The sequence below is a fragment of the Natrix helvetica genome (assembly GCF_964273705.1).
Source record: "Natrix helvetica genome assembly, chromosome: Z".
Lineage (NCBI taxonomy): Eukaryota > Metazoa > Chordata > Lepidosauria > Squamata > Natricidae > Natrix > Natrix helvetica.
This window is the reverse complement of record NC_138554.1, coordinates 116,407,723-116,429,769: the sequence shown is the minus strand read 5'-3', so window position 1 is coordinate 116,429,769 and position 22,047 is coordinate 116,407,723. Positions and strand designations below refer to the sequence as shown.

Below are 22,047 nucleotides of genomic sequence, written 5' to 3'. Positions count from 1 at the left end.
CTTGTTCAGGGAGTGAGGCCCCAAAGCAGGTAGCCATTTTGGCCTTCTTAATGATAGTCTTGAAGGAAGTCTGGTTAAATATACCAGTAAATGCTGGTTTGTCTGGGACAGCCCCCTCATCCCCAGAGAATTCCTGCTCAGGCAAAACATCCTCGTCTACAGCAGAATCTTCGCTGTCCAGCAAAGACTGCGGGGGAGATGGTGTGTGGGTAGTGTCTCGGGGCTGAGCACCGGTGGTGCTAGACTTGCAGGCCCGCTTGGATTTCTGCTTAAGCCCTTTTGCAATGCCCTGGGAAATGGCCGTAGTTATCACCTCTTGCATTTCTGCAGATAAGGCTGGACCTTGATCCTCTACCGGGTGGGCCTGTTTTGTGGCCTGGGGCAAGAGAAGCTGAGGAGCCAGGGGCAATATTGGAGGGAGATCCTCCTCCACTTCAAGCGAACATTGGAATAACATTGTCTGCCATCAAAGGCCTGGGGGACCCTGCGGATGCTAAGGAGGCATCAGAGGAGAATTGCTGTTCCTCATCCTCACTGTCTGGAATGGACTGTTCAAAGGCAACAGGGGGTAGCTCCTGGGGCGAATCCCCTATGGGAGGCTCTGCAGTTGATGTAGCTGTGCGTTGAGCCTTCTCAAATTGCTTTTCAAGCACCTTCTGGCACCTAAGGGCACCTTGTCCTGAAACTGGCCTGTTTCTGCCCCCCAGCCTGATGGTATCTGCTAAGGGCCTCTGAGGCTGCCTTGCTGGCTTGTCTAGTGCCCCCCGCTACTGGTTGAGAGAACTGGATGGTCTGCCTCATCAGGGGTTCTCTCTGCCATGGTAGGAGCTATATAGAATCCTTGTCTAGGCAAATGCACTGCACTCACCACCTGGAGACCAAAGGCTGTGGATAGTTCTGAGGAAGGAACGAGAGACATGGTAGGCCGTCCACGAGGCACGAGCCCAACTGCTCCAAGCGCTCCCCAGGTGGCAAAGCAGGAGTGTGGCGGGAGATGGTCAAAACTACTGCAGGTGCTCCGAGGGTCAAGCCTCACTGGTAGTGGGGAAGGAAACCCACCAGATGGCCGGATGGAGAGACTCCTGCGGCCTCTGATAAAGGCAGGGATGATTGGGCTGCAGCAGGAAGGAACAGCAGCAATTTGACTCTGACTATGTCTGACGCAAGCAACTGATGGCCACAAAATGGCTGCCGCATTGAAAAGGCGGGAAACTCACAAGTTAAAATGGCCACAGCCCTCACTGAAGCCAGAAAATGACCACCGCAACGAGAAAGCCGGTCGGAAGGCTTCCGAAGCCGCTTCAAAGCTATGTGCAAGAACGCAAGTAGCTGGGTCCGTAACCACTGTCGCTGTGCCCAGAAGACCCTAAACGAGTGAGACGTCAGCATTCCAATACCCCCTCGGCGCCCTTGGCCGCCTGACAGCTGCGCACACCCGAACGAAGCCAAGGTCACATCGGCTCACAGATCAATGCAGCTGATGGAGAAAAACTTTCCAAAAAACGCTCACCAACCTGTATACTACAATAAATTCGGATGAAAGCTAGTTGGAGAGTCCAATCAAGGATTTTTGTAGGAACCATGTTGCAACACGTTCACTGGGCTTAGACTGAATTTAAAAATCTGAGGTGCCAGCACAGGAGGCGTGGCTAAAGATCTTCAATTTAGTCCAGGGCAGTCAGACAGAATTAACCCATGCTTGAACTCTCCAAGCAGCGCACAGGAGAAGCGAAACGTCGTCAAAGAAAAACCAGAAAGTCTTGAAAAAGAATCTTTGGGACAACCATGACCTGGATGACTGAGAATCTCCATAAACACAGTATTCATTATATTTCTTCCTAACTTTATATCCTTGCAAATAATATTTGCTTTTAATCTAGTTTAAGTTATGCATTTGGCTTTCAAACTTTACATTACTCATTATAATATTATAATATTTTTCAACAACTCCAATAATGTATTCTCAATCTTCTACTTCTTCTTAAGTCATTAACTCTCTTCTGAACAAAAGGCTAACTAGTAAGGTCATTTTCACATTAGAGATTCTAGCTTGCACAGAATACCTCAGGATAAAACTGGGTTTTTCCTTGCATTTGTGGTATACTGCCTAAAATATTACCAAATTGACTAGTCTTGAGTTTTTATCATTAGCATGAATGCAGCAGGAAGCATGGAAAAAAATAAAGCTAGCATTCTATTTTACTGATTCTTTAAATTACTGGAAAGGAATAGGGACCAGAAAAGGGACAGATAGAATGACAGATCATTAGGCAGAGAACTAAAGAACTAAAACTTTACAATAAAAGAAAGCTAAAAGACCTGCATTTAAAGTACTATTTTAGAGTGATACTCAGTTGTATAACATGAACCTAGTGTGCAGCCTAACATCACTACCTGGGAAGATTCTGGGAAAATAATCAAGCAACAAATCTGAGAACACTTAGAGACAAAGTCATAACCAGAAATCAACATGGCTTTACCAAAAACAGATCGTGCAAGACTGCATTCTTTGACAATGTGGCAAAATTAGAGGACCAGCAAAGTGCTGCCAATCTAATTTACCTGGACTTAAGCAAGGTGTTTGATAAAGTAGACCACAACTTAATATTTGATAAGAAAGAAAATGTGGGTTAGACAGTATCACCAAATGGATTTGTAACTGTTGATCAACCACACTCAAGGTGTAATCCTTAATAGAACTGCACCGACATGGAGGGAAATGTGCAATGGGATACTCCAAGACTGTCTTAGGCCCAGTATCTTTAATATTTTCATCAATGATTTGGACGAGGGGATAGATGGGGAATTCAACAAACTGCAGATGATACCCAGCTGATAGGAGTAGGCAATACTTCAAAAGACACACTCAAGATACAGAAGAATCTTGACAGACTTGAACATTGAGTCCTATCTAACAAAATAGTATTCAATGGTGAGAAAAGTAATGTTCTACATTTAGACAAGAAAAACAAATGCATAGGTATAGAGTAAGTGGTACCTGACTCAATAGTAATAATTGTAAGAAGGATCTTGGGAGTCTTAGTGGACATTCACTTAAATATGAGCCAGTGGCATGTTACAGCTGCCAAAAGAAGCCAAAGCAGTCCTAGGCATTAACAAGGTAGAATCAGAATCACAGGAAGTGTTAATACCACTTTATAATGCCCTGCTAAGACCACACTAGGAATACTGTATCCAGTTTTGGCTGCCGCGATATAAAAAAGATGTTGAGATTCTAGAAAGAGTGCAGAAAAGAACAAGGGTGATTAGGGGCTTTGAGACTAAAAGAAAAGTTTCAGGAATTGGGCATGTTCTAGTTTAACGAAAAGGATGACATGATAGCAGTGTTCCAATATATAAGGGGCTGCTAAAAAGAAGAATGGGTCAGCCTATTCTTCAAATCACCTGAAGGCAGGACAAAAAGCAATGGATGGAAACTAATCAAGAAGACAACCAACTTGACAGTTGGAACAATTAATCAGTGGAATGACTTGCCTCCAGTGTTCCAACACTGATGGTTTTTAAGAAGAGATTGGACCACCATTTGTCTGAAATGGTATATGGTTTCTTGCTTGAACTCCAAGGTCCCTTCCAACTCTGTTATTCTGTTAACCTGCCAAAAATTTGCAAAAGAGTGTGTGTCTCTGTGCATGTGCGCACAAGTGCAGAAAGAGAGAAGGAGACACACAGACAGAAATCACCAATTTCATATAGTGGTTACGGTATCAGGCTAGCAACCTGTGAGTTCTAGTTCTGCCTTGGGCATTAAGTCAGCTGCCTGACCTCGGGTCAGTTACTTACTCTCAGCCCCAGGAAGGAGGCAATGGCAAATCATTTCTGAAAAACCTTGCCAAGAAAACTACAAGAGTATGTCCAGGCAGTCTCCAAGAACGAATGGAAGAATATGATTATATATTAATTCCTTTGTTTTGCACACACACACACACACACACACACACACACACACACACACACCAATCTGACAAGAGGTAAAATGTGCATTTAAAACCCACACACATATACTCCTACGTGCAACTAAATACAATACTCAATTCTGAAAAATATGTATATAATAATGTTTAAATGTATTTTGAAAAGTGATACTGAAAGAATTAAGCCATCAATCAATGAAGTTCCCCTAAGATAAGTGCCAGCCTTTCAGGGAAATTGGAAGATGACAGAGAATCCTGAGATAAGTGCTTCTATTTATAACAGCAGCATCCCTCAATTGACCTTAGAAGTAATATCTTACTAGGATGAGCATTCTGGTTTGAAGCATAAGTATGAAATATGCATATGAAATATAAGCATATGAATCCATATTGTATGACATATAAACAAACAAGTAAATAATCCTTAGCATTTAGAATGTATTAAATTTTTAATATACATTAATTCAAAAATTACAGTATCGCAAAATAGAGTAGCGCCCCCAGTGTTACTGGTTAGATAGGAGTAGAAAAAGGCTAGGAGATAAGGGCTTGCCTAAATTCCTTTTATTAATTTGCATAAGCCTGCAGTTGGGCTAAGATTTGAAGCACAGATTTCACACAACAGCATACGGGTAGTCCTTGATTTATGACCATTTGTTCAGCAACCATTTAAAGTTATTATGATGCTAAATGAAGGGACTTACGATCCCTGCCTGAGATTTTGCACACTGAACCATCTCTCTGGTCACAATTTCAATCTAGGTGTTTGAAAACTGGTTCACATTTACGATTGGTTGCCAAGTGTCGCAAAATAACACGATTGCCACTTACAATCTACCTTGCCAGTTCTCCAGAAAATTAATGCAAGGAAGGCTAAAAAGTCACTGCTGCTTAGCAAAAAATTATGTCTGGCAGAAAAACGTCCATGCCTAAATCCCAGCAGGATTTCCAGCCCAAAGCATTTTTAAACCAGAGTGTAAGGAATTCTGAAATCTTTCACTTCTTAGCTGGAAATCCCCTGTAGCTGAAATCCAAGCAAGATTTTCAGCCATGGAGGATTTTCCATCCCAGAGTGGAGAGCCCAAGCGGTTTTTTAGTCCCAAGCAAAGCTTCTTGACTTTGGAGCTAATCTATTTAACACTTTTATTTATTTAGCATTTGCAATCAAACCCAACTATGAATTGATTCCAATCAATCAATTTTCATAACACTGTCCAATCTCTATTCCAAAGAAGTAGAGTAGACTTACTTTTTAGCAGAAAATGAAATTTCAAAACCATCTTGTTCCATTTTAATCATTTCATTTTAATCTTAACAGAAACTTACTGAAGTCCATGGCAGGTGGACAGAGCAACAAATGAATCTGGATTCCCTCTGATGTGACCTTGATAATAACAATGTTCTCCTCCCTGCAATTAGAACAAAGACTATGAATTCATTTTATTTCCGACATGTCCCAAAGACAGTTCTGAGTCCAACCCCAAAATAAGTTGTAAAATCAGATAAGCTGAAATAAATGGCTGAACAATACACCAATAACTGGATGGGCCTTCCTATGTACCTGATCTAAAGGTTAGCCCAAACAAAGTAACTTCTTTTCTTTCTTTCTTTCTTTTTTTGGCTTACTGTTGCTTAGAACGCTGACATAATTGAAAAAGACAGGAAAGATCGAAAATACTGGCACTAGTTCTGCTCTGTTCTTTCTTTCTTTTTTCTTTTATTTATTAATCAAATTAGTCACCATCCATCTCCTAAGTAACTCTGGGTTGTTTACAATTAATAAAGGTACCGATATATAGCTTTATATCAGGCAGTGTATACTTTTAAATGTACACAATTTTTAATAGAATATTGTCAATGGATCTAATGAAAGAATTAAAGAATTCTTCCAAGTAGGTTTTATTTCTACATACAGGTAGCCCTTGACTTACAACCACAATTGAGCCCAGCATTTCTGTTGTTAAGTGAGACATTTGTTAAGTGAGCTTTGCCCCATCTTACAACCTTTCTTGCCATAGTTGTTAAGTGAATCAATGCAGTTGTTACATAATTAACATAGTTGTTTAAGTGAATCTGGCTTCCCCCTTGACTTTGCTTGTGAGAAGGTTGCAAAAATATGACCTTGGGACACAGCAATGGTCATAAGTATGAACCAGTTGCCAAGCATCTCAATTTTGACCATGTTGCCACAGGAATGCTTCAAAGGTCTTAAGTGTGAAAAATGGTCATGTCACTTTTTTTCAGTGCCATTATAACTTTGAACGGTCACTAAATGGACTGTTGTACGTTGAGGACTGTCTGTACTTTCCCCACCCCCCAAAGATTATAAAACTTCACAATAAATGATTGCAATTAAATTGAGACAGAAAATACTTCTGCTCATCTTCAAGACAAACAGATCCTAGGTTGAATAGGGTCAATGGATTTAACAACTTAGCTCCATTGAATATGTATTTACTTTGAAAGATGATACAGTCAGTCAGTTGCCATATATGGCTTAAACCACCATTTTTCAAACTTGGCAACTTTAAAGTCATTAGGCTTCAACCTCCCAGCAAGCTAAAATTTAAAGTCCACACATCTCTAATTTGCCAAGTTTTAAAAACACTGATTTAAATACTTTTTGCTTGCTTGCAAGTAATGGCTTTCCAAAGCAACATTCTAACACAATCTTTGTTTATAATTCAAAAGTTCATTTCTCTCCTTGTAATGATCATTTATCAAATCGGTTTTGCAGACATGTGCAAGTTTTCAACAACATTTTTTTTCAGATAACAAAAAATACCCTGAAAAAGCATAACCCATTGTTATAATAGAAATATGTTAACTTTTGGTTTGAAATATGTTAACTTTGTCACTAGTTAAGTAATTTATTCATGTTTCAACTCTTCTAGTATAGACTAATCTTCAATGGTTGGGAATACAGTGAAATATAAGCAAACCTTAAATGAATCAATACTGTTACCAAAGTATTAATAAAAAATAACTAAATACATTTAAACTAATTAAAATTAAAAACTAAATTTATGCATTCATACTATATAGGGAATAAATGTCTATTTCCATAGAACACATTAAATTGCAATCAATAAATATGACATAAAAAGCTTGCTTTTCAAGTTAAGTCTTCCTGTCCTAAAAAACTCAGTTCCAGATGGAAGTAAAATGTTGTTTTCTATCATTCTTATGTAGATATCCTTTAACAATTTGTTTTTCCAAGGAAAGCAGAGGCAATTAGTGACATCATTTGTTAGTCACAATGATGCCCTGACCTAGCCAAGATAATGAGTTGTGTGATATTTCTGAAATACCAACAGATGATTTAACCTTTTTGTTTCCTAGCAGGCAGCCATTGCAAGACAGCTGGGTTGAGAAATCATTGTTCTCAGCATGGAGGTAAATTTTATTACCAATTATTAAAACGCCACAAATATCCATTGGCAGAAAGATCATGCAACTTTTTCAAATTGCACTGAGACAAAGGTTACTAGTACATTGAGAAAAGAAGAATTGTGCGTGCCCCCCAAATAATACTGTGGCATATATGACATGAACTTAATTCTGCATGGCCTAGAAACTCAACACATTAGGGAAACATCATTCTGCTCCATTCAAATTTCAAGACACATCTTGAAGGAATGCAGACATGTAGAAAGAGAAACAACATTAAGAAAAATCAGAAAGATGTGGCAGAATTGTTGGATGGCATCAAGAGAGAAAGTGAATAGGGCCGTATTCTGCTGAAAAGTAAGTTAGTCATGTTTATCAACTAGACTTTTTTTCCTATTTCTCTCCTTTTCCCATTTATTGTTACTTTATCTTTTCCTATTGATTTTTTTCATTGGGTATAATTTGGGACATATTTAAGACTGAGATTGATGAACGGGAAGTTACTGTATGTACTTTTCCAATAAAGAAGATCAAGGAGGGATGCCATTTAATATAATAACAGAGTTGGAAGGTACCTTGGAGATCTTCTAGTCCAACCCCTGCTTAGGCAGGAAACCCTACACCACTTCAGACAAATGGTTAGCCAACATCTTCTTAAAAACTTCCAGTGTTGGAGCATTCACAACTTCTGGAGGCAAGCTGTTCCACTGATTAATTGTTCTGTCAGGAAATTTCTTCTTAGTTTCTAGGTTGCTTTTCTCTTTGATTAGTTTCCACCCATTTCTTCTTGTCCAGCCCTAAGGTGCTTTGGAGAATAGCTTGACTCCCTCTTCTTTGTGGCAGCCCCTGAGATATTGGTACATTGCTATCAGATCACCTGTAGTCCTTTTCATTAAACTAGACATATCCAATTCCTGCAGCTGTTCTTCAATTTGATAATTACACACTTGTTATTTTATGGCAATCAAAAAGGGAATGTTCAAAATGTTTACGTCTCATTGCAGAATTCTATTCCCTTCCAATTATAGTTGGTACAAGAATTTATTAATTGTTTATGCTAGATGACAACTTACTAATTTACCTGGTCTTTTGACTGAATGTATGCTACTGTTTGGTGCCTTGTTTTATAATACAGTTCTGTGGTTCTAACTTTGTAATTATGTAATTCAAAATTGCATAATAATTGAATACATTTCTAAGTAACAATAAATGAGATAGGTGAACCTCTGAGACATACATATATAATCATAGATATCTATTCCCTCCCTTTTAGGTCCCAATAAATACTTTGAATGAGAAAAAGATATATCGAGAACTGCATGATTAAATGAAATGTCTGAATTGGTTTTTATTTGGAAAGTCATCTCATTTTTATCAAAAGCAGAATATATAAATCATTATTCTAAACTATCATTTTTGAAAACAAGGTATAGTCAACTGAAATCACAGAAACAATGCAAATACTGCATCAACTCTAGTATAGTGTCCTTAATGACAAGAGAATCCTATGCTACTGATACAATGTTTTATGCAGTCAGCTGCAAGGCATGGAAAGATGGCTTTCTGACATCTGGCAAGAAAGATATGACAGCATCTGCTCAGAAAGCTGTCCCTTGATTGCTTTGCTTAAGAGCAAAGGGACTGGCTTTGAATCACACCTAAAAAAAGGGAAGAAAATTAGGGACTGTTTTTTTTTTCTTGCCTCCTTTATTCTAAACAAATCATAATAATTACTAGCAGGAAATGCAAACTCTAAGGCAAAATTCTTGACTTAATTTACTCTCTCAACTCTCTGACATAAGTTCCATGCACAGATGTGAGTATATAAACGTGTTATATACAAACATGTACAAACCAACATGGTGTTGTCTGAATATGTTACAACGCAAAAAAAATGCCAGGTTGGAAAGCCTTCTAACCAGTGGTAGGATTCAATAATTTTTTACTACCAGTTCTGTGGGAGTGGCTTGGAGGGGGTGGCATGGCTTGGTGGGGGTGGCAGGGGAAGGATACTGTAAAATCTCCATTCCCTCACCAATCCAAGGGAAGGATACGGCAAAATCCCATTTCCTCCCAATCAGCTGGGACTCGGGAGGCAGAGAATAGATGGGGGCAGGGCCAGTGAAAGGTGGTATTTACCAGTTCTCCGAACTACTCAAAATTTCCATTACCAGTTCTCCAGAACTGGTCAGAACCTGCTGAATACCACCTCTGCTTCTAACCTAATACAGTTCCTTTTTTTTCCCAGAAAACACTCCTGGGTCTGGCCTAATTGAAAACAAAAGAATTGACAATTGCTTCATCTTTTTTCTAAGCCCCTTCAATTCTCCAACTCTTGTAAATTCAGAAATTAATCTTTGCTTTTGATTTAGAACAAAATTGAAGGGAAAAAAAATAAAGGGAAGAATTATAAGAGAAAAGAAGGGCTAAGGGGGTCACAAAAGGATTACGCAAATTCATTTTAATTCACCATGATATAAATTATTCCAATATTGCCCTTTCCCCTTAGGTCATTTGTTATACATACTAAGCAACTACATTTGGAGAACTTCCAATAGAATGACAGAAATTTCCATTACCTTATCCAAATTTTACAACTGTATTATAAAACAAGGCACCAAACACTAGAGCGTCTGTGTCATTTTCACAATATCACTATGATTCAGATGACACATACTGTAGAATGTCACTTGCGTCCATTTATGTCACTTAAACCAAAATAGAACTATCGCATAAAGTGAGACTATAGGTTAGGATTAAGGTAAAGATGAGCAAAGGGAGTTTTCCCAAAGCATTTTTGCTAGAATAATGCAGTTACAGAGAAAGGGGGAGGGGGGAATCCATTCTATTGCTAAGTCCCCTACGTACATACTTCCCAAATCAATTCTTCCCAATTTCCATTTCAGAACTTTCCCTAAAGCAGAAATAAATCAATGGATAGAACAAGCAGCTCTTTGTTATCTATTTGCAGTGGAAAAGTTAAACAGGCACTGTCTACAATTCCTGAATAATTTTAAAATGTTGAAAAACAATATGGTTTATTACATAATGTGTTTTTATTGCTCTTCCAGCCCATTTTTTGAAAATAAAAAGTGGTGAAATATCCAGAATATTATTATTTTTTTGTTCTATAATACTATCTAAATTGTGTGCTTGACTTATTTTTGGAAAAGGATCTTTCAAAATATAATAAAATGGCAAGAGAATAATCACACAGTTGCTTGCACTGGAACACTACTGTGATAGAGGAAGTCTGGACACATTTAAGAACAAAATCCAGACACTTCAAAACAAACAAAACAAGAAAATAAAAACAATTATTGTTTGTTCTGAAATCTTTCTTTCACACACTTTCCTTTACAAAAACTCCTTTACTATTTTATATGGATCCAACTTACATAGAACAAAATCTAATTCTTTGTGCAGCCAAGTTAATACTGTGTTTCCCTGAAAATAAGACAGGGTCTTATTTTCTTTTGGCCCCCGAAATAAGCGCTTGGCCTTATTTTCAGGGAGGTTTTATTATTTTTGAGATGCAGGAGGCAGTGAGCATGGTCATCTCATGGCTGCTGCTGTGTTGCAATATTTTTGGGGAGGGCTTATTTGGGGGGAAGGGCTTATTTTAGCACATGCGCTCAAACGCCCAATTGGGCTTATTATCTGGGAAGGTCTTATTTTTGGGGAAACAGGGTATATACATTAGAAGTTCAGGAAGCCAAAGTGCTGCATTACACCACCCTAAACCAGTTGCAACTTCTTTGTCCTAGTTATTCTTCAGAAGCATTGGATTTGAGTGCCATTTAGAAGATATCAAATCAGAAAGTTTAGTCTATTGTGATTGCAATGTCATTTATTTTCCATTCTTCTACAGCATTTTTAAATGAATATGCCAGACATATTCTCTACCAAGAATTAAGATCTCTCCTCAAGAGTGTCAAAAATCCAACACAGAGTTGAACGCATGTTTTGCTTTGACATTCATCCTATAAATACATTTCCTCGAGGAGGGCAAAACCCAACATAGAGTTGAATGCCTCTGATGCTTTAATATTCATTCCATCAATTCACTGTGATCTGATAATTAAAAGATTCTTAACAAGAACATTATTGTCATATAATAGTTTGTTCTTGCTACGTCTTTATAATTCCTTCGTATAATATTTACTTTCAAGTGGTTCTGACTAAAGCCAATTTCAAATACAAAGTGTTGTGAAGTTGCCATGTAGAACTAATAAATGAACAAAAACAAAGGAGGTATATATTTGACTATCTAATGGAAGGCCTTTTATGCGCAGAATTATGCATAGTACTCATTACACCACATGAGCATTTAACATTAGCCCCAAATTTCTTCAGTATTACAAAAGTCCCTGGAGTGAGCAGGGAGCTTTGCACTGAAGGAAGGAGAAGAAAAATGGAGCTCATCAAACAAAGCACAACTGGCAGCAGAATACATCTCCATGGAACAGAAACACATTGTGCACTGTACTTTAACTTTAAAATTCTAATTGGGCTACCCTAGAAGAAAGTGAATTATGCAAGTCAAAAACCTGAATAGTTTTACCTCCTGGGGGGAGGAAATGGGTGGGAGAGAGAGGGGGAGAAACTGATTTCCTGAATCAATTTCTTTTCTGCTTCTGAGGAAGGACAACAATATCCACGTTTTCAATTATCAACTTGGCTTAACTTAGCAACTTGCAAAATAAAAAAGAAAGCTTATAGAAATCTATTGAATTTGCTCAGTACTAACTGGAATGAGAAATAGTTCCAACTTCTCTGTCAGATGGAGAGAAAAGGGGTTACATTTCAACTTCTTTATTAGCTCATTTTGATAATGCAATTACCCATACAGTGAATTTTTTAAAGGCACATAGCACATGCGTATTATCACAAAAATGCTGCAAAAATAATGGAACAAAGCTAGTTTATATACCTTTATAGCACGCAAAAATTTAGAAAACTGGTCACTGTGAAAATTAGCTTAATTTTTGGATATATAGTGGCAATATATAGCTTAGTAATGACTTGCCAATTTAGCGTGTGAATGAAAAATTGAAAAAGTTTTGACATGAAAACTTGAAAAAGTTTTGAAGCAAGCCAAAGTTTGGTTGGGGAAAGGCTAGAAGCATGTAAAGGCAATGATGATTGAAGAAGAAACAAGTGAGTGAGAAATGTATGGTCTGGAGTTGCCTTAGTTTATTAAGGCAAGACCTCATTTCTGAACCAGCTCTTGACAAGTGAGAAAATTAAGGCACTTTAGATCATAATCTGCTTGGGACAGATACTAGGCCACAGAATAAGCAAAATATCACAAACATATGGGAACATTTGTGTGAGAAAAACTAATTTTTGAGAACAAAGTAAAACACAATAAGTTGACAAAGTTTCCATAATAATAATATCTTGTTTTAGATTATTCAAACAACAAAGAATGACAAACATGATATCTTCTCAAATGTGTAACCAACAAGGACAGAAACATATAGGAATGGAAAACTATAACAATAATAGATTCACAACAAATATGTTGGATCTGACCAAAAATTAGAGAACATAATTTCTCCCGCTTTTTCTTCAGAAGCTACTTGGGATGCATGTGTTTGAGAACAAATAAATAGCATCACTAATGCTTTACATAATAGATATATCCTAGAGCATTTGCTTGGAACAGAGATCAATATTCCATTTATTCTAAGAAATCTTTCATATTAAGTGCTTTCCTATCTAAGTTACTTACAGTAGGTAACTTAGGTAACTGACACAAATAACAATATAATACCGTAGCATTGCATCTGTTTATACAATGTGGATGTAATATTGTTTGTCTAATATCCTCTTCTAATGATTCCACAAATATGACCACTCTGTTTTATATTACGAATACTATTCACCATAAATACATGCAAAGCTTGTCTTCGGGTCGCCACCACCTGTCCCTAAAGTTGGCATTGTCAATTCTTGATGGGGGAAAAATCATAGCACATCAGTCAAAACTTGGAGTGAGGGCGAGAGAATAAGATTTCTCTGCAATAAACAGTGAAAGTTTTGTTTCCAGTAACAATACCAGCCCTGAAACATTAGGTTTACTGCAGATAATTTGGACAGATTGCGTGGACGACTGCGACCTACCACATGTTTGCTGGACCCGTGTCCCTCCTGGCTTGTACTGGCTTCCTGGGAGGTTACACGCGACTGGCTCCTGGGCCTAGTGAATGCTTCGTTGGGTGAGGGGTCTCTCCTGGCCGCCTTGAAAGAGGCGGTGGTGAGACCCTTGCTCAAGAAGCCTTCCCTGGACCCTACGGAGCTGGCCAATTATCGTCCTGTCTCCAACCTTCCCTTTTTGGCGAAGGTTGTAGAGAGTGTGGTGGCTTCTCAGTTTCCATGACATCTGGAGGAGAATGATTATCTAGACCCGCGCCAGTCCAGCTTTCGCCCTGGGCACAGCACAGAGACGGCCTTGGTCGCGTTGGTAGATGATCTCTGGAGGGCCAGAGATAGGGGTTGTTCCTCTATCCTGGTCCTATTAGACCTCTCGGCGGCTTTTGATACCATCGACCATGGTATCCTGTTGCACCGACTGGAGGGGTTGGGGGCCCGGGGCACCGTTTTGCGGTGGTTCGGCTCCTATCTCTCCGGCCGGACGCAACGTGTGTTGGCAGGGGAGCAGAGGTTGACCCTAAGCCCCCTTACTTGTGGGGTGCCACAGGGGTCGGTCCTCTCGCCACTCCTGTTCAACACATACATGAAGCCGCTGGGTGAGATCATCCGTGGTTTCGGGGTGGGATACCATCTGTACGCTGATGATACTCAGCTGTACATCTCCACCCCGAACCACCCCAACGAGGCCGTCGAAGTGATGTCCCGGTGTGTGGAAGCCGTACGGGTCTGGATGGATGACAACCGACTCAGGCTCAACCCTTCCAAGACGGAGTGGCTGTGGGTTCCGGCTCCCCGGTTCAACCAGATAATTCCATCTCTGGCCATTGGGGGCATTCAACTCGCCCCCGTGGAGCGGGCGCGCAATTTGGGCGTCCTCCTGGATGCCAGGCTGTCCATGGATGAGCATGTGACAGCCGTGGCCAGGGGGGCGTTCCACCAGGTTCGCCTGGTGCATCAATTGCGCCCCCTATTGGACCGGGATGCCTTACGCACAGTCACCCATGCGCTGGTGACGTCTCGTCTGGACTACTCTAATGCTCTCTACATGGGGCTTCCCTTGAAATGCACTCGGAGACTGCAGTTGGTCCAGAATGCGGCCGCGCGGGTGATTATGGGGAGTACTAAGTACTCCCATGTGACACCTCTCCTGCGCGAGCTGCACTGGCTTCCTGTGGTCTATCGAGTGCGTTTCAAGGTCTTGATTACGATCTTTAAAGCGCTCCATGGCTCAGGACCTAGTTACCTGCGGGATCGTATTCTGCCCCATACATCCCTACGACCCATCCGCTCACACAGAGAGGGACTTCTCCAGGTGCCGTCCACCAGACAGTGCCATGGGGCGGCGCCTAGGAGCAGAGCCTTCTCTGTGGCGGGCCCAGCCCTGTGGAATGACCTCCCCCCGGATATTAGGACCACTACTGACCTCCGCTCCTTCCGTGTCAAGCTCAAGACCCACCTTTTCCAAATAGCTGGCCTGGCTCAACCATGACTTCATAACGCTCCTGATGGGTTTTTTAATTTAGTAATTTTATTTAAGGGGATTTTAAATTGTGTTTTTAACTGTCTTTCACTTATAAGTCAACTCTCCTCCATGCACATATGTATATGTCTCTGTTCTTTTTGTATATATGTTTGTCTTATGTGTATTTTTATCCGTTTTGATTGTACGCCGCCCCGAGTCCTTCGGGAGAGGGTTGCGGCTAATCAAATAAAATTATTATTATTATTATTATTATTATTATTATTATTATTATTATTATTATTATTATTATTATTATTATTATTATTATTATTATTATTATTATTATACATTGTGGCATATTTGGAAAATAAAAATATGTTGATTCCAAGCAATGGAATGAATTCCCTCAGGATCTGCTCAGTAGTTTCAAAAGGTAATCAAGTTCTTTTTCTTCAACTATGCATTCAGTGAGCTAGTTTAAACATGATTTTTATCTGATTTGAAAATTCATTTCTTCCTTCCTTCCTTCCTTCCTTCCTTCCTTCCTTCCTTCCTTCCTTCCTTCCTTCCTTCCTTCCTTCCTTCCTTCCTTCCTTCCTTCCTTCCTTGAATGTCAAGCTTGAGAGAAAGAATAAAAAAATAAATATGCAAGCTGGTGATCAGGTCTTGGAATTAAGCATATAGAAACTATTTATTTTATAGATAGAGATAATAAAACACAAAATACTTGTTCTGCTATTCTTTGTTTTTAAGAAATCATCTAAGCTGTAGATAATTTAAATTTTCTCTTTCTTAATGTTCATCCTGCTGGGACTTTTTAGGAAGAAACCAGTGATTGTTTGCGATATAAGAGTTCACTAGAAACTAAACAAGTTATCAGTGGAGGATTTGGAACAAATTCTACTACATCTGTTGAACTGCTAATACGCTTATTAAAAGTAAAACTATGATTTTAGCATGTATTCCTCCTTACATTTTACATGCAATTACCCTTTCTGTGATCAAATATCAGATGAAAAATGAATGAATTTTTAGGAATATTTAAAACCACATTGGAAAAATAAAGATAATCAGGAAGTACTGATCATTAAATAAAGCAGACTGGTTTTGTCTAAGCTATTTCTCAAAATGCACATAGAGTAAGTTATTAAATAAATCAAAGTCAAGACACAAAAACAGATCCCAGAAGGTACAGCTTGGGGGTTGGCACATATAGAAAAGCTACAACATACTACAGAAATTTAGGCATTATGAGTTAAAGTACAAGTGGGGCAGAGGTGGTATTCAGCAGGTTCTGACCAGTTCTGGAGAACTGGTAGCGGAAATTTTGAGTAGTTCGGAGAATCGGTAAATACCACCTCTGATGGCCCCGCCCCATCTCTCTCTGCCTCTCAAGTCCCAGCTGATTGGGAAGAAATTGGGATTTTGCAGTACCTTCCCTTAGAGTGGGGTGGGAATAGAGATTTTACAGTATCCTCCCCCTGCCATGTCCACCAAGTCACGCCCACCAAGCCACACCCACAGAACCGGTAGTAAAAAAAATTGAATCCCACCACTGAAGTGGGATTAAAAAAATCTACTAAAACAAATGTTTAACTTCTGTGTGTCTGTCTCTGTCTCTCTCTCTCACTCACTCACTCACTCTCATATCCCACCTCTCCTTTAATGAAACTCAAGGTGGCAAACATATCTAATGCTCCTTCCTCCTCCAATTGTTCCCACAACAACAACCCTGTGAGGTGAGGTGAGGGAGATTGGCCCGCTGTCATTCAGCTGGCATTCATGGCTAATTTGTCACTAAAACATACCATGCCCTGGTTCCTGGCCTTGTTCCTTAACCACAAGACCAATCTGGCTCTTAGTGAATGGATTATAATGGACAACAGATCTCAGAAATATTTTTCTTTTGAAGTCGATCTCATGTTCCAAATTTTATCATATGAGAAACAACCAAGAAATGAAGTAGACACCATTATTATTCTCAGTAAAAAAAAAAGAATATCCAAGTATCAGTACTGAAAGAATGTCCCCGTTTTCCTAACACTTTAGGAAGTACTTCTTCACATTTAAATCATTGCCCAGTTTACAGCCACAAATCAAAATTTAAATATTAGATTTTAAAGAACTCTACATTTCTACTTTTTGAAGAAGGCCACATAATTAAGGAATTGTAATGTACAGTCTATAGACACTATAGATATATATATGGCATATATGCGGTGCCAGTAGCATTCATGTTTTCCCTGCCCAAACATTAATATTATAATTTTTTGACATTTACATTTAAAAGGCTAATTATTTTGAAGCCTGTCTAGATTTGCTGAAATAATAACAAAATGCTTTAGTGTTTCCCAGGTAACAGGAAGAAAAATTTTGACTAAGTATTTCTATTCCATACCTACCTTTCAACTTGTCAAAAATAGTCTCACTGCCTTTACTTTATAGAAAAACACTATTCTTATTAAAACAATGTGAGAATCTAACTGGATTTTAAAAGCACTTGTTATATATCCAATAAATAGAAATTTAAATCCCTAATCTCCTTTAATACCAACATCTTTAGTGTTTACACTTTGGAATAAACAGGTTCTTTTAACCTATGTTTACTTTAATGAATACTATTACAATTCTTTTATAAGAAAAAGATTTTGGATTTGAACATAGTGATTTTTGTTGTAGCATACGACAAACATTTTAAATTTGTCATAGCAATTTAAAAAATTGACCATGAAGATATATATATATATATATATATATATATATATATATATATATATATATATATATATATATATATATATATATATATATATATATATATATATATATATATATATATATATATATATATATTAGAACTAGTCTAAATTATGTTGGCAGGAAAGGAAACATATCTCATCCTCTTTGATAGCAATCTACATGTAATACTTCTGTTGTTTTAAATAATTGGAAAAGTCACCTAATAATGTTTTACAACTAATTGTACTGTTTGTTTACTATAGGTAAAGGTTCCCCTCGCACATATGTGCTAATCGTTCCAGACTCTAGGGGGCGGTGCCCATCTCCATTTCAAAGCCAAAAGCCAGCACTGTCCAAATATGTCTCCGTGGTCATGTGACTGGCATGACTAAAAACCAAAAGCGCATGGAACGCTGTTACCTTCCCACCAAAGGTGGTTCCTATTTTTCTACTTGCATTTTTTATGTGCTTTCAAACTGTTAGATTGGCAGTAGCTGGGACAAATAATGAGAGCTCACTCCATTATGCAGAGTTAGCATAACGGAGTGAGATTCAAACTGCCAAACTGCCAATCTTTCTGATCGACAAGCTCATCATCTTAGCCACTGAGCCACCGCATCCCTCTTGTTTACTACATTAAGGCAAATAAAACTTGTTTACTACACATTAAAGCAAATAAAATTGATGTGTGACATCAGAAATTAATTCCTTTCCTGAATTTTAATTGCCATCTATAACTTTAAAACACTAGGAAATGTTAATGTACCTTTTTATTGAATCAGTTGAATGTAAAGGTGTGGAAAATTGCTTTGGCATAGAAATTAACAAAATCAAGAACTTTGAAAATCCTACATTTATTCAATATATTTTCCAAAGAGATAACTTTGTCTATACAAATACAATTCTGGGGAAAAAATGCTAAATAAATATGTTTAAATATTTTTATTTCTCAGTATGATAAATACAGCAAAATTTTATACCCTATTTATGTTTTTAACATGAATAATTATGTGGAGCCAGCTGCACTCAGAATTCCCCATTCCATTCAGATTTCTCTATGCCAATGCTATGAAGTAAGCATGTACTAAAAGTATTAACATGAGCTTATATTACAACTATTATCAAAAGTTCATTCTCGGTGGGAACTATAATCAGCAACCTTCAGATATCAACTTTTATCATGAAAGATAATCCTTCAACAGAATTACAAAACACAGACATATACCTCTCTGGAAAATTACAAGGTTTGCAGCACTTAAAAACCACCTCAGCTGCCTAGGATCGGAGTCTAACAACAGCACTTGCAGCACAACTTGGTAATTGAATCACATTAACAGTATAGCAAAAATAAGTATCAGTATGCAAAGTCTTACTTTAACTTCCACCGTCTTCCCATTGCAGTCAATATGCCTCTCAAGATATTCTGAAGACAGTAGATCACTGAAACAATAGGAAAAATATGTTTTTATTTATCAAATCTATATGCCTCTCATCTCACGAGAAAAATTATACACACACAATTATTTTTCACTATATCTCTGTGCTAATCACCTAGTAAAAAGTACCATTTGTGTATAAACCTGATAGAAACTATTTTTAATGTGTGTTCATATATGTGCTTGGGAGGTAAATCCACTAAGCCTCTCTTTCACATGCAATATTTTTCTCATCACAATGCATACAACATCTACACTTAAGGATAACTTGGTTGCTTTTATATAAGCCCTCTTCTCAAATGAAATATAAAATTTATTATACAATATTGATTCCATGACTGCTATCACTGTCTCACAAACAGTATTATCCAGGCAAATCAGTTTGGTAATAAAATGTACTACTTTTTTCTAAATATGATAAAGCAAACAATATGCGGCAGAACTCATTTCTTTTTGCTTTTGGCATTTTAATCCTCTTGTATATATTAACACATTATGAAATATTTCTGCACAACATCATCTTTATTTTAAATATTCATTCATACTAAGGTGATTAGCTCTGTGGAAGTAATCATTCTGGTCACGAGGGATTCTGGCATATTATAAATCAGGGGTGAGAAATTTGTGGCATCAGGGTGGCATCACATGACGTATCGCGACTTTTTTCCCCTTCATTAAACCATGCATTGGTGTGGCCACAGTGTGACGTATCCAGCCCTTGACAGCCCTTTTAAAAATATTCATACAACCTTAGAAGGGGATAGGAGTTCAGGGCACAGACATAGTGAGTTTCTCAAAATCCCCAGTATAATGCTCATGGACATCAGGAAGCATGCTTTTTGACCCTTTTGAAATTCAAAGTATCTGTTGTAAGATTGGAGTACTTCTCAAATATTCAGAACTCAAAGTGTTTCAAATTCAAAATGGAGTATTTTGAGCAGAAATGTCTTAATTTGAAACTCTTTGCATCTCCTAAATATTAGCAAGTTTTCAGGGCATCCTACCTTCTGACTTAAGAGCATGTGTCATGTGCATATAAGCAATTTCATACAATATCTATGTGCTACAACAAAGTGGGCATTTTTGAAAGGAAAGCACACGCCCTCACACTCTCTTTATTTTTAAAATTATTTCTAGGTTCCACAGAGAGAAAATTGCCTGGAAATGCTTTTCAAAGCCATGATTGGTGCAATCAACACCTCTTTTGTGAATGCAAAGCACAGAATGTGAAGCTCACTTCACCCAAGAAGCATTCTGACATTTAATCTAACATCACTTAAGGTAAAAAATATGTTTTAAAACTCAGATTTCTGGAACCTTTTAATGCAATGCATAACATTTCATTCATTTTTATAAGTGGCTGGACAAACAACAGCACAATATTTATTTGGAAAACCCTGAACCTAGATGTACACGTAATTCATTAAACCTTAAGGCCAGCTTGATAAAATTTTAAGCAAATAATATACAAATATTAACTCAGTTGTTAAATAGCATGATGGAGCTGGGTACATACACTGATACACTACAAAAACAGTCTAAAGCACTCAAGGCATTCAAAATACACATTAAATTGTGACCAATTAACAATCTAATGCCAATGATTCCTTCTTATTACATAAATTTTTGCAATATTATATGTAACAAAGTCCTTTTTAATCTGACAGTAAGGGGAAAACATAAAATCATCCTGAATGAATTGAACAATGCAACAGATAAGCAGCAACATAACTGGTGTGGTGATCTGTATAAATGTTACAGTAAATAAAACATGAGCATAATAAGTTAGTTCGGCCCTATGGTAAAGGCACCAGCGTAAGAACCAGAAAACATTAAGCATAAAATCATGTGGAAAACTTGAGCCAATCAGTCTCTCTCAGCCCTATGAAAACAGCAATGGAAAACCACTTTGGAAAATATTGTCAAGAAACTGCCTGGATTTATTTAGGCAGTTCCAGGCAATTAAGTCATAGTTTAAATTCTGCTTTCTGTGACTGCTAATAGCAGCACACCAGTTATACTCTTTTTGCCTCTTCTGTCTTTGGGGACTAAAGAAAATAGCTAGCAGGTTTCGTTACAGAATTTCCTATTTTTTAAATAGAATTCACAAAATGCAGGGGGGGGAAGGGGTAGCTAGAAAACCTTGGTTCTACTCAGTGATGTGCAGTGAGGTTTATGGCTGGTGAGGCTGGTGACATCATCAGGAAGGCGTGGAATGGGAACACGTGTGCAGGAGGCTGAGGCTGCCTCAGCCTCCTGCACACATGGTCCCATTCCCCGCCTTCCTGAGTCAACATGAAGGGGACCGCGGAGCGCGAACCGGCGGAGCGCGCTCCGCGGTCCCCTTCATGTTGACTCAGGAAGGCAGGGAATCGTACCACGTGTGCCTTTTCCCTTTTCCCTTTTTTTTTTCTTTTCATGATGAGAGCGGTGAGGCTCTGCCTCCCCTGCCTCCCCTGACCGCACGTCCCTGGTTCTACTATATCTATAACTCTACTCTGACCTTTTTTATAACTGTTATCTCATTGCAGATCTCACTGTCCTTTAAAATATTAATGCCCTTGGCCTTGGGTCCACAAAATACTGTCCATTGTAATCTCTACTATTGCTAGTATGAATAAACCTTTGAGGACTAAGAACATACAGATACTGTGGTCCTTGAGTTACAACAGTACTTGGGATCAGAATTTCCACTGCTAAGCAATATGATCATAAAGTGCAAGTCACATGACCACACTGCTTAACAATGTCAATCCCAGTGTGTCATTGTATTATGTTGCTAAATGAACTCTACTATTTGTTAGGTGAGGACCCAAGCTATCCTTGGCTTGGTCCTGTCTATCTACAATGCTTGGTAAGATAAGGAATTGCCTTCTCTTCAATTCTCCCTACCCACCTATCGCCCAACCTTGTCCCCTTCATTGCCAGC

At 38.3% G+C, this 22,047-nt stretch overlaps 1 protein-coding gene across 7 annotated transcripts in view; it reads right to left on the bottom strand.

The window, feature by feature from the left end:
• ADAM22 (ADAM metallopeptidase domain 22) overlaps positions 1-22,047 on the bottom strand; it is a gene marked incomplete at its 3' end in the record, with an annotated part of 169,159 nt that overhangs the window by 81,655 nt on the left and 65,457 nt on the right. For all 7 annotated transcript variants that reach the window (XM_081969875.1, XM_081969869.1, XM_081969870.1 and 4 more), the window contains exons 4-5: positions 19,056-19,122; positions 5,259-5,341 (exon numbers count right to left, since the gene is read on the bottom strand). In XM_081969875.1, coding sequence (XP_081826001.1) covers positions 5,259-5,341; positions 19,056-19,122 — 150 coding nt within the window. The remainder of the gene's footprint in view (positions 1-5,258; positions 5,342-19,055; positions 19,123-22,047) is intronic.